General features: G+C 37.4%; 1 protein-coding gene across 2 annotated transcripts in view; it reads left to right on the top strand.

Annotated features, from left to right (window-relative positions):
* The window catches only part of LOC106871775 (N-alpha-acetyltransferase 50), a 31,214-nt gene that overhangs the window by 10,057 nt on the left and 5,815 nt on the right, over positions 1-15,342 (top strand). Inside the window, exons 2-3 of one of the 2 annotated variants that reach the window (XM_014918416.2) lie at positions 4,755-4,835; positions 13,525-13,661. In XM_014918416.2, the coding sequence (XP_014773902.1) occupies positions 4,819-4,835; positions 13,525-13,661 (154 nt within the window). In that variant the 5' untranslated portion in view covers positions 4,755-4,818. The remainder of the gene's footprint in view (positions 1-4,754; positions 4,836-13,524; positions 13,662-15,342) is intronic. The other variant, XM_014918417.2, reaches the window with a different exon arrangement.

The following is a 15,342-nucleotide window of genomic DNA, read 5'->3' as shown; positions in this document are numbered from 1 at the left end:
CGTTGCCAGTACTGCCTGACTGGCCCTCGTACCGGTGGCATGTAAAAACACCCACTACACTCTCAGAGTGGTTGGCATTAGGAAGGGCATCCGGCTGTAGAAACTCTGCCAGATCAGATTGGAGCCTGGTGCAGCCATCTGGTTCACCAGTCCTCAGTCAAAGCGTCCAACCCATGCTAGCATGGAAAGTAGACGTTAAACAATGATGATGATGACATGCCTGTATTTGACAATTTTTTTTTTTATTATCTTTCCATCCTGTCGCAGGTTGATAATTCTTTGGCATTCCTCTGCTACTGCCTGCAGGGTTAAATTTTGGCACTCCTCTTTTAGTTTTGTAAGAATCCATGCACGTATTTCTGCATTTTTGTTTGCTGTCAACCCTTGCACAAGGATGAAACATTTGAACAATTCCTTCAGTTAAAATTTTTTGCACATTTTATTTACGATTCCGGCATAACTGACAAAATCTTCATCCCTTCTTTTACTAAGTTCAAACATTCCTAGTGAGTGTTAGACAGGGAACTCTTATCGCTGAACATTTTGGATAGCAATTCGTTTCCTGAAATTCACTTGTTTTTTTAGGCAAGATAGAATTGCAGTATTTTTCATGTTCTGAAGGACCTAGTTTCAGTGACAGAAGTCTCACTTTTTCATCGTCTGTCCAACACTTGCATTCTTCCTTGAAGATTTCTTCATATCTTCTGAGTTATAACTAAATTAAGTTATAACACTCACTACACTGTCTGGCAAAAACAAACTTGTAGTGTTTCCCGACTTCAACATCAATTCCTGCAACTGATTGTGTTATAGTTGTTGGTGCAACTGCTGTTGCTTTTGCAACTGTAATATGTCAGCTAATAAGTCTTCCATAATTAATGAATTTCTTGTATCATAAAAATCATCAATGACCAATGTAAGCTTCAAATCACTCATCGCCACTTTTATAATGTGGTTTCTGTATACGTCACCTTAGTGTTTTACACTAATACAGTGAGATATATAGTACCACGGAACAGGGTAGACACCAACCATCTCCACTTGATGTTTTCCCAAATATTCTGCCAACAACTGTAACCAATCCAAAACAACTCTCAATGGACTATAACAACTTCTCAACAGTTTCTTGTGATCCACGAACTCGCGAATGACCCTTTTCGACTTCTTGCGATTTCTCATCTCTCGCTCTCAGTCTAATACGCTGCTACTTATACAAGTACAGCTAGTCCATTCTCACAGGGTGTCATGATTCTTGCCATAACACTCACCAAAGGAGATCCTGTCTCCACTAATGAAGAAATGCAATCTACAGTATACGACCCCTGTCATTATTTAGGCCAAAATGATAAGATTTACTAATTGCACTAGGGTGCAAGCCCCCTAATCTACAACCTGTTGTCAATGCATGCCAGGGTTTATCTGGTACTTATGACGCTGCATCATCACACTCTGATGGAAGAGATGTGGCTGACAGCAAAGATCAACATGTTAAACCTGGTCAATTAATGAAAGCCAAAAGAACTTTAAACATAGGTACTAGAAATGTATGCACCATACAGTTGGAGCATAAAAGGCTCAAATTTTCCGAGTTATCCGGAAATTGCATGAACATCCTAGCAGTAGTTGATCACAAAATAGTGCAAAAAGATGAGAAAGAGTGCACCCAATTGGAAAAAAATCACATCAGTATGGCAAAATGAGAGCAGTATTGCATGTGGTGGTGTAGGAATCCTCCTTGATATCAATACTAAAATAGCACTCAGCAGCATCGTGTGTCAGTAACAGAATTTTGGCCGCAAACTTAGGTGGAAACCTTGCTATGCCCCAGTTGAAGGTTCACATAATGCAGAACACTACAACAGTCTTGCTAATGTAATTTGTTCAATACCAGCAGTAATCATCACAGACCTGGACTTCACAGATGAAATAGATTAAGCACAACAGTTGCTCAGCAGGGAAGATCAGCTGCTAAAATTGGACTGCACACAAATATCAAGAAAACGGAATACATATCTTTCAATCAATCAAGTGATATTGAACTGTTTGTTTCAGCAGTTCTAAATTGAATGTTACTGAAGACTTCAAGTATGTGTGTGTGTGTGTGTGTGTATGTATTTATATGCGTCTGTATATGTGTATATAAATAAATATATGCATGTGCCTGTATGTGTATGTATATTATATGCATCTGTATATATGTGTATTTATATATAAATATATACTGTGCCTGTGTGTTTGTGTATGTCTATATATGTATATACTCACTGCCAGAGCAGCGCGATCGTTTCTAGCTTCGCCTTACTGGCACTTGTGCTGGTGGCATGTGAACAAAACATTGGACTAACTCCTGTGCAGATGGCATGTAAAAAAACACCATTTGAACGTGGCCGTTGCCAGTACTGCTGGACTGGCTCTTGTGCTGGTGGCATGTAAAAAGCACCCACTACAATCTCGGTGTGGTTGGCGTTAGGAAGGGCATCCAGCTGTAGAAACTCTGCCAGATCAGATTGGAGTCTGGTGTAGCCATCTGGTTTGCCAGTCCCTAGTCAAATTGTCCAACCTATGGTAGCATGGAAAGTGGACGTTAAATGATGGTGATATGCCTGTGCATATACATAGGTATATACAAGCATATACTCACCAAAATACTCTCATGGAATATAACCAAATGAGGTTTATTTTTCAACATAGTCTCCCTTGTGGTCCTCACACTTCTTTTATCAGTGTTGCAGTGCTTGGATTACACTGGTAAAGAAGCCTTCATATATACATATATGTATACATGAGTGTGTACGTGAGCATACATGTGTATATATATGTATATGCAAGTATATGTACATGTATCTGTATCACCCCACCACTTGACAACCAGTGTTGGTTTGTTTGCATCCCCATAGCTTAGCTGTTCAGCAAAAGACACTGACACAACAAGTACCTGACTTTAAAAAATAAGTACTGGGGTTGATTCATTCATCACTAACTTTTTAAGCCGGGATCCCAGCATGGTCAAAGTCCAGTGACTTAACCAAGTAAAAGATACCTCAAAGAAAATCTTTCCTTATTTTCAAAGAAAACAAATTAGAGCAGTAACGAAAGGAATGTGTGTCACGGTGAATGGTAGAGGTTTCATGATTGCTTCAGTCTTGAATCTCAAATAAGAAAACACTCGAAAACCTCATTTTGATACAAACAGAATTATATTAAAATTTGAATGTGTAAGAAGTTTCTATTCATTGTGGTCTTGAATACTTGCTTTCTTTTTAGCAAAAAATACACAAGTAATTAATAAGCAGTTGATTTAAGCTTCTGATACCAATTGCTATGAGTAGTTTAAATCACCTGCATACTTTGTCCATGTCTGTGGACAATTTTAGTGTTGCTTGCATGACTCCAATCTTCTAACACACCTGTATTTTCACACACACAAACATGTGCCCCTCTCTCTCACATACACACATGGTCTTTAGGCTAAATTTTACAGTTTGCATAAATAGAAAAGGAAATACAATATTCCATTTTAAAGTAAAAGTATTTTTGAAAAATCAGAAAATATGAACTTGATTAGGGCTAGGAGATAAGTTTGCTTGTAGTAGTCACCTTCAACTTACACCACTCCCTTAAAGTGGCTCTGGAACCTGGTGCATATGTTCCTCACTGTGTCCCTGGGAAGATCTTAGAACACCTTGATCTTGGCCACCAGCCCAGCCTTGGTGTTGCAAGCAGAGTGGTTGGTGTCTTTCTCAACTATTCTCTGGGAAATTAGGAGGCTAGAAATTGGGGCTGGTGAAGTTGTAGAAACTCCCCAACAATCACTTCTTACTCTTTCTGGAGGTATGGCAAGAAGCTGAATCCTGGTGCTGTACATGTGGCCTTCCAGCAGCAACCCTACCCAGCCATGGTTTGACCATAGTCTTCAGCAGCTTCACACAGCCATCTGAATCGAGCCTAAGACTCTGTTAAAAGATGTGGAGATGAATTCCAACATGTGGATTCAATCACAACACCTATTGTATCTTTTCCTCCTGGCCACAACTTTGTAGTCTACATTGTAGCTGTTCATACCACATCTTACATCTTTTTAAGCCGTTCACTTTTTAAGTGTTCAGAGAGCATTCAGCAACATGATACAGTTAACTCTTTTACAATATGCAGATGACTTCCTGTACTCCTTGTCAGCTAACTTTTTCTCAACTACTAATTTAATATTTATGCTCTCTAATGGCAATGACTGTTCACCAATATATCAAGCTGTTCCTGAAGAAAAGGTGAGATAAAGCGTCAAATTTAGCCCGAACACCATGTGTGTTTGTACACATGCACGCTATATCTTATTTCAATCATTGGTCAGTGGTCATTCTAGAACTCCACCTTGGAGGGTTTAGTCAAACAAATTAATCCCAGTGTTTATTTTTTAAGTCTAGTACTTATTCGATATGCACCATTTGCTGACTTGGTCAGTTACAGGGGACATAACCAACCAGCACTACTTGTCAGGCAGTGGTAGGACACACATTTACATATGCACAACTGGCTTCATTCGGTTTCCATCTACCAAATCCACTTAAAGCTTTGGCCTGAACTCAAGATCACATGGTTAGGAAGCAAGCTTCTTACCCATGCTGCCATGTCTGCACATATATATTGGTTTGGCCAAAAAGTCCCATTAAATTTTTTTCTTTTTTCAAGTGAAAATATGACACAAGTTTTAAACAGTTACTTATTCGATCAATGATATAATTACCGTTTCATTCCAGTTTCTTCTGCTATCCTGTGGGCTGATCTGTTATTCCCTGCTCAAAGAATTTCCTGTCTTCACTGATGAAAAATTCTTCCAGGTGAATTTTTACATCCTCTTCAACGTTGAAGTTCTGTCCATTCAATGAATTTTGAGGAAAACAAATCAGGTGGAAATCTGAAGGTGTATGGTTGAATATGAAGGATATGGCAAAATTTTCCAGCCAAGACCCAGTAAATTATGCCACATCTGCGAAGTATGCAGTCTGACATTCTGTAATGCAAGACAATGCCCTTGCAATTAGCAAGTATTGGATGTTTCTGATGGATCGCTTCATTTAATTTGTCCAGCTGGTCACAATATATATCTGAATTGATGATCCTGTCTGTAGGAAGAAGCTCATAAAAGACAACACTCTTCCAATCCCACCAAATTGTAAACATAACCTTCTTTGGGTGAAAACTTACTTTGAAGTTCATTTATAGTGGTTCACCATGCTTTCCCCATGATTGTTTGCACTTCACATTTTTACAGACGATCCATTTTTCATCCCATCAAGATTCTCCTCAAATAAGGCTTATGTATCTTCAATGAATTACAGATGGAAATTTGTTGAGTAAGGTTAGCCTCATTCAGCTGATGTGGGACTCCAACATCAAACCTACTGGTGTTACTAAGTTGAGGCAGATGGTTTTCATCACTCAGTTTGGATATTTGGAGAATATCTGCAATCATCCTGGTCCTGTAATGAGGGTCTTCTTGCAGGTTTCTGCCACTTTCTTCCCTTATTGTAAAATAAAGAAAAACATGAGATGTCAATAATGTTTGTTTCAACTCTACATTTTCAATATGTTCCCAAGCACACAAAATACAACATTTCTCATTGCAAGCTTGCATTGATCTGCATTGTATTTAATGTGTGCACATGGACAAAGAACAGACTAAAGTTAGGTACTTATTAAAGTGCTTAAAGTTTAATGCTGACGAAAACTAATGAACTTTTTGGCTAACCATATATATATATTATCACTATTTAATGTCTGTTTTTCATGCTGGTATGGCTAAGACAGTTTGACAGGAGCTGGCAAGCCAGGGGACTGCACCAAATTCCACTGTCTGCTTTGGCATGATTTCTATGGTTAAATGCCACTTCCTAGTGGCACCACCAATGTCATCAAGTAACTTGCACGGCAATATCCTCAACTGAGATGGGGATGGTACTGAGGAAGGTAGTGATGAGAGGTTAAAGTATGATACAGGGGACTGAAATAGATGTCTTGCTGTAGAGAAAGAAGAGAAGATAGTGGTAAAGATGTTGAGGCATATTCTTAAGTTAGAGGGAGGTGTATACAAGTAATGATTGGAAAGAGTGCATGGTTAGGTAAGTTCACGAAAGTGAAAAAGGAGAGGGCAATGCAGTGAATGGTGAACACAGGTGAAAGAGGAGTGTAAGGAAGATGAGTTATTGGGGTATGTGCAGGGACATAGATGACATGCTTTTAGGACCTTGTTTTTGCATAGATGCACCGGTCTTCTCATGCACAGTAAATCACCAATCGTCTTGGTCGTTTGTCATCGATGTGAGGCTCAACATCTGAAAGTCATTTTTTTACCACTTCTTCCTGTATCTCCCTCCTCCAAGGTTCCAGGCATGTTCAGCAATTGGTACTTCTTTATGCAGCTTTCCTCATCCATCTGCATCTTATGACCATACCAGCATAGTTTTCTCTCTTGTACTCTATATCTGATCAGTTTTTCTCACAACATATTTACACATTGTCACACATGCACATTGACTTTGTACATCCAGTGGAGCATGCTAGCTTTGTTTCTTTCAAACCTTCACATGCCCTCTACATTCACAGCCCATGAAACACTACTATATAACCTTGCTGTTCATACACAAGCGTCATACATTCTGCATTTTACTCTAAAAGACAGAAACCTTTTGTTGCCAACAGAGCTAATAGCTCTCTGAACATCTCCATCCTATTCTTATTCCAGCAACTTTAGGCCACCAGTGTAACAGAAAGTATCTACTACTTTTAAGGTTCCTCCTGAAAACTCAAGGAAATCTATTTCTTGTATGTTTTTTTAGTGTTCATTACTCTTGCACATCCGCCACACACAAAGTCCACTTTATTGAGCTGGGCCAATTTTCTTTCAGTTTTTGTCAACCAAATCCACTTACAAGACTTTGGTGGGTCTAGGGCTTAATAAGAAGACATCCCTAAAGTGCCATGCAGTAGGACTGAAATCAAAACCACTATCAATTTGTATTTTCATGAAGTCACAACGTTTACATGAATTTATAGATGAACTGGGATATGTTGAATGAATAGTCCTGCCTAGAAATGGTCGGTTATGCTTGTTAAGATTAACACACTATTATTAAAGTTGTGTAATATGTGTATTGGTGTATCTGTAGTATATATGGATGGATTGTTCTCTCTCAGTTTCAGTGAGTCAGTTATTCAATCAACTGAGTTACTTGTTTATTGACTTAACATGTAAGTGGGCTAAGCATTCTGCAGACAAGTGTAACCTTAATCCTTTAGCATTTAAACTGGTCATATCAGGCTTAAATATCCTCCATTTTTTTAGGTACAAACTGGCCAGATCCAGCCTCTCACGCCTACCCTACAATATCATTCTAGACATGAACATCTACTTTCCATGCTAGAATAAGTTGGTTGGGTTATTATAGTCCAAGTCTTTCCATATTGGGTGCTGCACCATAGACTGGTGCTTGTACATGTCATTTAGCTTGTTTTCTTAATTTGAGTTGTCTTGCTATTACCAACCACTTTACAGAGTATACTGGGTGCATCATTTTGTGCCACCAACAATAGAGCAGTTTTTTGTGACACGGTGTTGAGGGGACTTCACAACCTTGTTCCTTCTCTGCTCATTTGCTGATCACTTTACAGTGTGCTTTGTGCAGTTTTCATAATACCAACTCTAGAGAGATTGTCTCACAAATCATCCTAGAGAGAATGGACGGCACTTTCCGTCATGGGATTGGCACAAAGGAGGTGCTGGGGGTGTTTTGTACATAGTAAATGTGGAGAGTAACCTAAGGATTGGAACAGGACAGCAACAGGACCAGAAATGGGTGGATGAGGGAGTATAAGTATAGAGTACTCAATAATGACCTGTATTTTCTTAATGGCCCAAGAAATGAATAGAACTTTCCTACAACATATACATCAATTAGATTTTCTTGAAACCAGTAACCAATTGCAGGTTCTTCGGCTTCCAAATCATCTGATTCTAAAAGTCATTAGCCTCTAATCTTTGTTGCCAAGTGTTATATAAGTTGCATCACTGAACTGCAGGAATCTTAGACCTTTGTTTCTTGTATGATAGCTATAGTCTCCATGACATCATTAACATGGAGTTAACTAACAAGGCTCTTGAAGTTGCCAACGACAACAATTAGGTTGTTGATTGTCATGATAATCTGGAGAAGGGTCTTAGAAACTGTCTTGGTCATCTGCCACTACTGGTTGAGGGGTGTATGTGGAAAAAAAATAATGCAATTGTTGATAGCTAGTCTCACTTTTATCCTATCACACCCTTATTACCTTATCTATCTATCTATCTTCAACTCACAGTATGCCTACACCAGCTCTACCATTGCTTTCACTCACCCAGAAAATTTTATCATTGTTTCCTGCCTGCGAGGAGTTTGGCTAAGGATCCTTTTCATCTTTACTCTTGCATACCTCCACTCAGTTTTGCTCCACAATCTCCTCTGACCTACATTGATGATGGCAGTTCTGAGGTTTTGAAACTGACTGGGGGTAGCAGGTAATTCACACTATCTATCATGTAAGCTGTTTACAGCTGATATCAACATTGTAGCGTGGGAAAGCAGCACACACAATCAAAATGACTCTGGGGTACACCAGGCACATGTGTCACAACCATATATGCACGACATGGTGACGAAGCTGAGTAACCAATCCCACTCAAAAGGTCCTTGAATAATGGTTGTTTAAGGATGATGAATGAAACACCCAGGTTTCCAGGGGTGAATTATTCAAACTCCAAAGAATTCTTAAAATGTGATTATGATGCTACCCACTACTTATGATCAGAGATGCACATATCGTCAGCCACCAAGGGACATGCTCAACTGGTTGTGATCAAACATCTGACAAGCAAATCTGTGGTATTGAGCAGAATATTTGCTGTAACCCATCTTTTACACCAAGACAAAGCATGTACATGTTAACACTTCCAATCAGTTGTATGTGTGCACATGCACACATATACACAACTGATCAGAAACCATGAGAGCTACTGCATGGTATTGCATCAGGGTATTTATTATTATTATTCAACATTTAGTGGTTTCAGGTAAATTTCTACTGTATCATCTGCTACACCTCTGTATTGCTGGGGTATATGCAGCATTGTGTGTTTCTTTCTGTTGGGAGTGTACAAACTCTTCCCTCTATTGTATTGCATCAGTTTCTTTTCTTTTTCTTTTTCTTTTCTTTTTTTATGTGTTGTGTGTGTGATATGTTGAGTTATTTGCCTGCTGGTGGTAGTTTATTTTATTTGATATTTGCTATATAGAGTGCATCTTGTGTTTGTGGATTGTTTTGTTTGGGTTATATTATTGAATTGATAGCATCTTGCATAAGATGTAGGCTGTTCCTAGCAGAGCTATTTTTTGAATAGTGTGTAGTGTTGATAATCCAGGTACAGCTTCTACATTTTTGTTCATATGTTTTTTTTAACATGCTCAATGCTCCAATTATTACTGGTATCGTTTTCAACTTCATGCCCCACATCTTGAATACTTCAATTTCAAGGTCTTTTGTACTTTGACAATTTCCCCACTTCTTTTTGGACAATATTTTGGTCAGAAGGGACTGTAATGTCTATCAATAAGCAGGTGTTTCTTTTCCAATTCTTGATTATTATGTCTGGGTGATTAGCTTTTATTTCTTTGTTAGTTTGAACAGGCATATCCCAGATGATTGTGGCCAGGTTTTGTCTTGTACCTTGTTTGGCATATATTTATACCATTATTGTCGGGTTTCTATGTTGTAATGTTGGCATATTGTCCAATGGATATAACTACTTGGTTGTGTCTATATATATATTCAGATTAGGCAAGGACTGGACAGCCATAGATGATGTGGTCAACTGTCTCATTGTGCTGGTTGCACATTCTGCATTTGATGTTAGGGCCTGTTTTCATTGTTTTGCTTTTATAGTTTGTAGTCAGTGAAAATCAGTCATTCCTTTCAGCTTTTAGTCCAGTGTTTTTGAGCCATTGCTGGCTTTTACTTAGGCTCACTTCTTCTCTGTCAAGCCTTGCAGGGTATTGGCCATGGAGTGGTTTTTCTCTCCACTTCTTTAGTATGTTTTGTAGGTCTGTTTTCATGTTGCTTTTAGCCTCTTTGACCATTTCTGCTATGTTGTCATCTGAGGTCAGTGTATCAGTGTAGCTTGTTTCTGTTTTGTATTTTGTCGCCTCCTTGTATATAGTAAGATGGGTTTTCTTGTGTTGCTTTATTACATCTAGTAGTTTTCCACTTTTTGTTCCTAAGTACTTTTCTAGTCGAACTGTTATTTTATAATAGTTTTCTGTCTGTATCAGACCACAGTTTCTTCTGAGCAGGGTGTTATTATTATTATATTTGGGTATGTAGTCTCAGTTACCTGATATGGGAGTGGTAGCAGTGTCAAATACAAGATGTGTGTATAATACAGAAGAATATAATGGTAGACTCAGAGGGGAAGTTGAAGCCATGTTATTTACCAGGGGAGTGAATCAAGATAGATTTCTGGTATTTGGTTGGAACTACATTACAAGGAAGTCAATGCTCATGGCTTTATACAGTGGACAAAATTCAAATGGTCAAGAATAGTTAGTGAGTAAATAGGAACATAATGGGAGGGGTAGAGTAGGCATTAAGCAAAACAGTTTATAGAACAGTTGAAAGTAATTAAGGATATTTTAGTTTCTCTGAATACCTGGTCTTCACTTGAGTAGTCTTATGAATTTGAATAGCTGAGCATCGTAAGTGGGCAGGAAGATGAAGGAAATGAAAAAGAAAGTTTGTGTTGTATATTAGGTTTAGAAATATAAGCATAATATAAAGGACTTGGAGTGTACAATATATGATTTTGTTACTTTATAGTATATAGACTATCCAGAATGTTGTGTAATTGTAGGCCAACTTTGATCAAGCAAGCCTATGGTGAAAACATTCTAGCCATCTGACTTGTCTTATTTGAGGATTGCATTATGTAAGGTCCTTTTGTTTTTCTTTTTTTTTTCTCAATGGTAGGCGGTGATTTAAGGGTTTTGGCTAGTATTTCTATCTCGTTGAGCAGCCACATGGAATCTCCCACATTGATTTATATGTCTTGTATGTATTTATAATGGTGGACTGAATGTATTCGACATAGGTTTGTCTACTCCAGATTTAACTTAGGTTTACCTCAGACAGGTAAACCTCAACTGAAGTGTTGGGAATTGTCTAGGGGTGCCAGAAATACCCGTCCCTTTTTTTTGTAACTCTAAAGGCATAGGGCATGGCTGTGTGGTTAAGAAGTTTGCTTCTCAACTATATGATTTTGACTTTAGCATGGCACCTTGGGCAAGTATCTTCAACTATAGCTTTGGGCTCACCAAAGCTTGTGAGTGAATGTGCTAGACAAAAACTGAAAGAAGTTCATTGTACGTCTGTGTCTCCTTGTCTTGACATCATGTGATAGTTGTAAATGAATGTCACCATCATATAAGTGATGATCTTCATTTCCAGTCTTACAAGAAAACATGTCTGGCCATGGATAAATTTTTCCTTATTTGAAAACTGAAGGTTGGGAACAGAAAAGGCATCCAACCATAGAAAATTTGTCTCTGTCAAACCCATGCAAGCATGGAGAAATGGATGTTAAATTGAGGATGATAGTGATTAAAAGAATCCAAAAGTTAGTTCTCTTGTAATTCAATTCGCATTTTTAAACAGTTAAATCTTTGCACTTTGGATTGAAGTTCAGCCAGAATAGATAAATTTGGTGTAAAGAACTTGTGATTCACTGGTGACAATAAAAATTCAGTATTTTCAGACCGTATACATCAATAAATGATTCTTGTGACTGAATGAATGAGAATAACATAATGTCAGCCAAGCTTAATGGTACCAAGAGCTTGGAAAAATGCACATAAGTTTCTGAAAACTAGTTACTCTCATTTGGTGGAAAAGCCTGTTGATTACGTGAAGGGGCTCATGGATCTTAATCTTAAAAAGCAAGTGTTCTATTTAAATTAAGGAAAGCAAGGGTTTAGAAAGGGCTCTAGTAGCAAATTTTGTTGCTTCAGAACATTGCAAATGGGGATCACATCATTAAGTTAATCAAGCCTGTTTTGTAAAGATATACTGCAAGTTATATTTGAGAATGAGGTGGCCAATGAAATTGATGAGATGCAACTCTGAATGATGCAATATGTAGCTATATTGGGATGTCAATAGATATAGATGAAAGAATTATGAGAGATTGTAAGAATTTTATATGCCCTTCAAGTTGGTATGACAATGCTTATAATTGGAAAAGGTTACTTTCCAGCACACGGTCTTAAAATGAAGTTCTGTCATGTACGACAATTCAAAAATAAAATATGTAACTGGTGTACTGCGAAACAAAAATGGTTGAGTACCTCTGATCTATGGCAAAATATGCCAGAATTTATGTTTAATAGAGTACCATGCAAAAGTATTCGGCCTCTTTAAATTATTGTAAATTTCTACTAATTGCCAACTTATAAGTGGATGTTTTGTATTGTGTTTTTTTACAGATGAAACATTGGCCCTGTTGGAGTCATTTCCATACCTAATCATTATATTTTGTAGTAGGGGTTCTGAATGAGAAACGATCACCAAAAATGGCTGTGCAAAAGTTTTCAGCCACCTGACATAAACCAGTGTTTTAAAACAAAAATATCTGTAATGAAAATTTATTACATAATGTTCATTTCAAGAAGTTCCTGTACATTGTTAATATTTTGTGTGGCTTCCCTTGCTTGAATAACTGTTTCAATGTATTTGGGAAGAGATGCAGTACAAATCCTTCACCATCTTCACTTGTATGAGATGCCATTCTCTGTGGCTAGCTCCCACAACTCTTCAAGATCATGTGGGTTCTTCTGACAAACTCTTCTCGTTAGTTCTATCCATATTTGCTTGAAGTCAGGTCTCTGAGCTGGCCAGTCTTTCAATACAGTAACACCTTCATCAGCCAGACTCTCTTGATGAAGGTGTTACCGCAATGCGGAACATCCACTTATAAGTTGGCAATTAGTAGAAATTTACAATAGTTTAAAGTGGTCAAAGACTTTTGCACGGTACTGTGTATTAATATGACCTAGAGGGAAAAATGAAAAGTAATGCTTTGTGTTACTGATTTGGTTTTAATAAAATACTAGACACTTCTTGATCCTCAGTGGGAAATTGCTTTAGTGCATGTTATGTATTAATGCTGCTAATTCCAGACATAAAGTATTTTAAGCATGCAGTGTAAGTATGGCTACAGAATGTAAAGAAAGTGTGCAAACCATACAAACAATAAATTTTACATGATTCCTCCATATACACGTATTGGGTTATTTTAAATTTTTGTGCATAAAATCAGATTCATACGCTGATAAACAAGTAGATATGAATTAGCTTTTCTGTTATTGTCAGCTTCTCTCTCTCTCTCTCTCTCAAGTTTTTCAGTCTCTGGAACTAATGAGACTTGTGTTTTTCTCTTTTTCATTATAGGGGACGTATTGAGTTAGGAGACATTACTGCCCATAACATCAAGCAGCTGAAACGCCTTAATCAGTATGTTTTTCCTGTAACATATAATGATAAATTCTACAAAGATGTCTTGGAAGTGGGTGAATTAGCAAAACTTGGTGAGTTTCTCCTTGTAATTTGTGTTCTTATGAATAGCGATACACATGGCTTTGTCAAAGTTGTGATAAGGATTGGACAGTCTCTCTCTTATTTGTGCTTTAAAAACTTTCCATTCTCTTATTCCTTTGGACATGGCACTTAATTTAGATTGATCACTTCATTCAACTTGATTTACAAAAGTTTCCATTTCACAGTTGAATGGTTACTTTAGAGTTATTAGGTGTAGGTATAGTTGTGTGGTTGCAAACTTCACTTTGTAACTATGTGATTTCACCTTGTAACACCTTGGAAAAGTGCCTTCTATATAGCTTGAGCTGACTTGTTTACTGATTGAAATTAGTAGATAAAAACAATGAAATTAGTAGATAAAAACCATGTGAAGGCTCATTGTGTGTGCACGAACATTTATTTCCTGCATGTCTTAGCACTGACAATGTTTGGGCAATATTGATTTTATGTTTACATCTCCAGTAATGGAGGGTATCATGTTGTTGAATACTGTCTCAGTAAATCTTATCTAAACCATGCCAGGATGAAAAAGATAGAGAAGTTGTTGAAACATTTTTTTGTGTGTGTATGTGTTTAGGTAAAGTAAACTTTTTGACTGCAACTTGATTCTGAATAGAAACTAAACAATTGAAAATGAGCAGAAAGAATATGATCAGCAGTCTGAGAATGTTTTCAGTGATATTTAATGTTTATTACTTAACAAAAAATAGGTGTAGGCATGACTGATTCACAACCATGAATCCAGGCTTGGTCTCATTGAGCAGCACTTTGGAGCAAGTGTTTTCTTTCATATCCTTATGTCCATCAATGCCTTGTAGGTGGAATTTCATATCTGGGTACTATACTGAAACCAGTTGTATCTATGTGTGTATGTATATCTTAAAAATTACTTTGTGGTGTTTGTTTTTCTTTGAGTTGTACAAACAATATCACTCTTGGGATTGAAAATACAGTGAACCAGTATAAAGTATCTGAATAGGATACTTGAGAGATAAGACCTTCTTACTGAGTATGGACCTTGCTCTAAAGTTTTAAGCAAAAGTTGAGAGATGAAAACTGTAGAGAAGCCCCCCAAATAGGCTATCCCTGTTTGGAAAGGTAAACTTAAAAATCACCATTTAGCCTTTGGATGATTTTAACAGTGCAAGCATATGGGTCTAGTCCCCAGTCTGAGGATCACTTTCCATCTGTCTCAGAACCTTAAGCAAAAATGTAGAACACTGCCCCTCTAAATAAACTATGTGCACATACACGTGTGCAAAATAGTTTGGTAACTGTTGAGTTTAACATGGCCTTTTATCTGTCCAAAGCCAAGTATATACCAGTATGATGCAAAGTATTGGGTACTGCAAGTTCACAGTTTGGATTTAATTCTTTTATTCTTGGTTTCAATTGTTCTATTGTTTCCTATGAGAGAACTACTCATTATGTGACACTTTACTGGATGAGATATCCAGTAGGATTCGGCACAGTTTCTCTCCACCAAGTGTATGATATAAATTTAAAAGCCAGTGCTGTGATTTTTGTTTTGCTTTGATTGAAACTTATTTAGTGGAATTGAACCAAGAATTGTGTATATTACAATACAAACTTCTTAGCCTCAAAGGGCTTCTATTTGTGGCCATTTCAATTCAGTTGTGTCACTAACATAAAAAACCTGATCATATTACA

This window comes from Octopus bimaculoides, chromosome 20 (assembly GCF_001194135.2).
Source record: "Octopus bimaculoides isolate UCB-OBI-ISO-001 chromosome 20, ASM119413v2, whole genome shotgun sequence".
NCBI lineage: Eukaryota > Metazoa > Mollusca > Cephalopoda > Octopoda > Octopodidae > Octopus > Octopus bimaculoides.
This window is presented reverse-complemented; position numbering and strand designations above follow the sequence as displayed.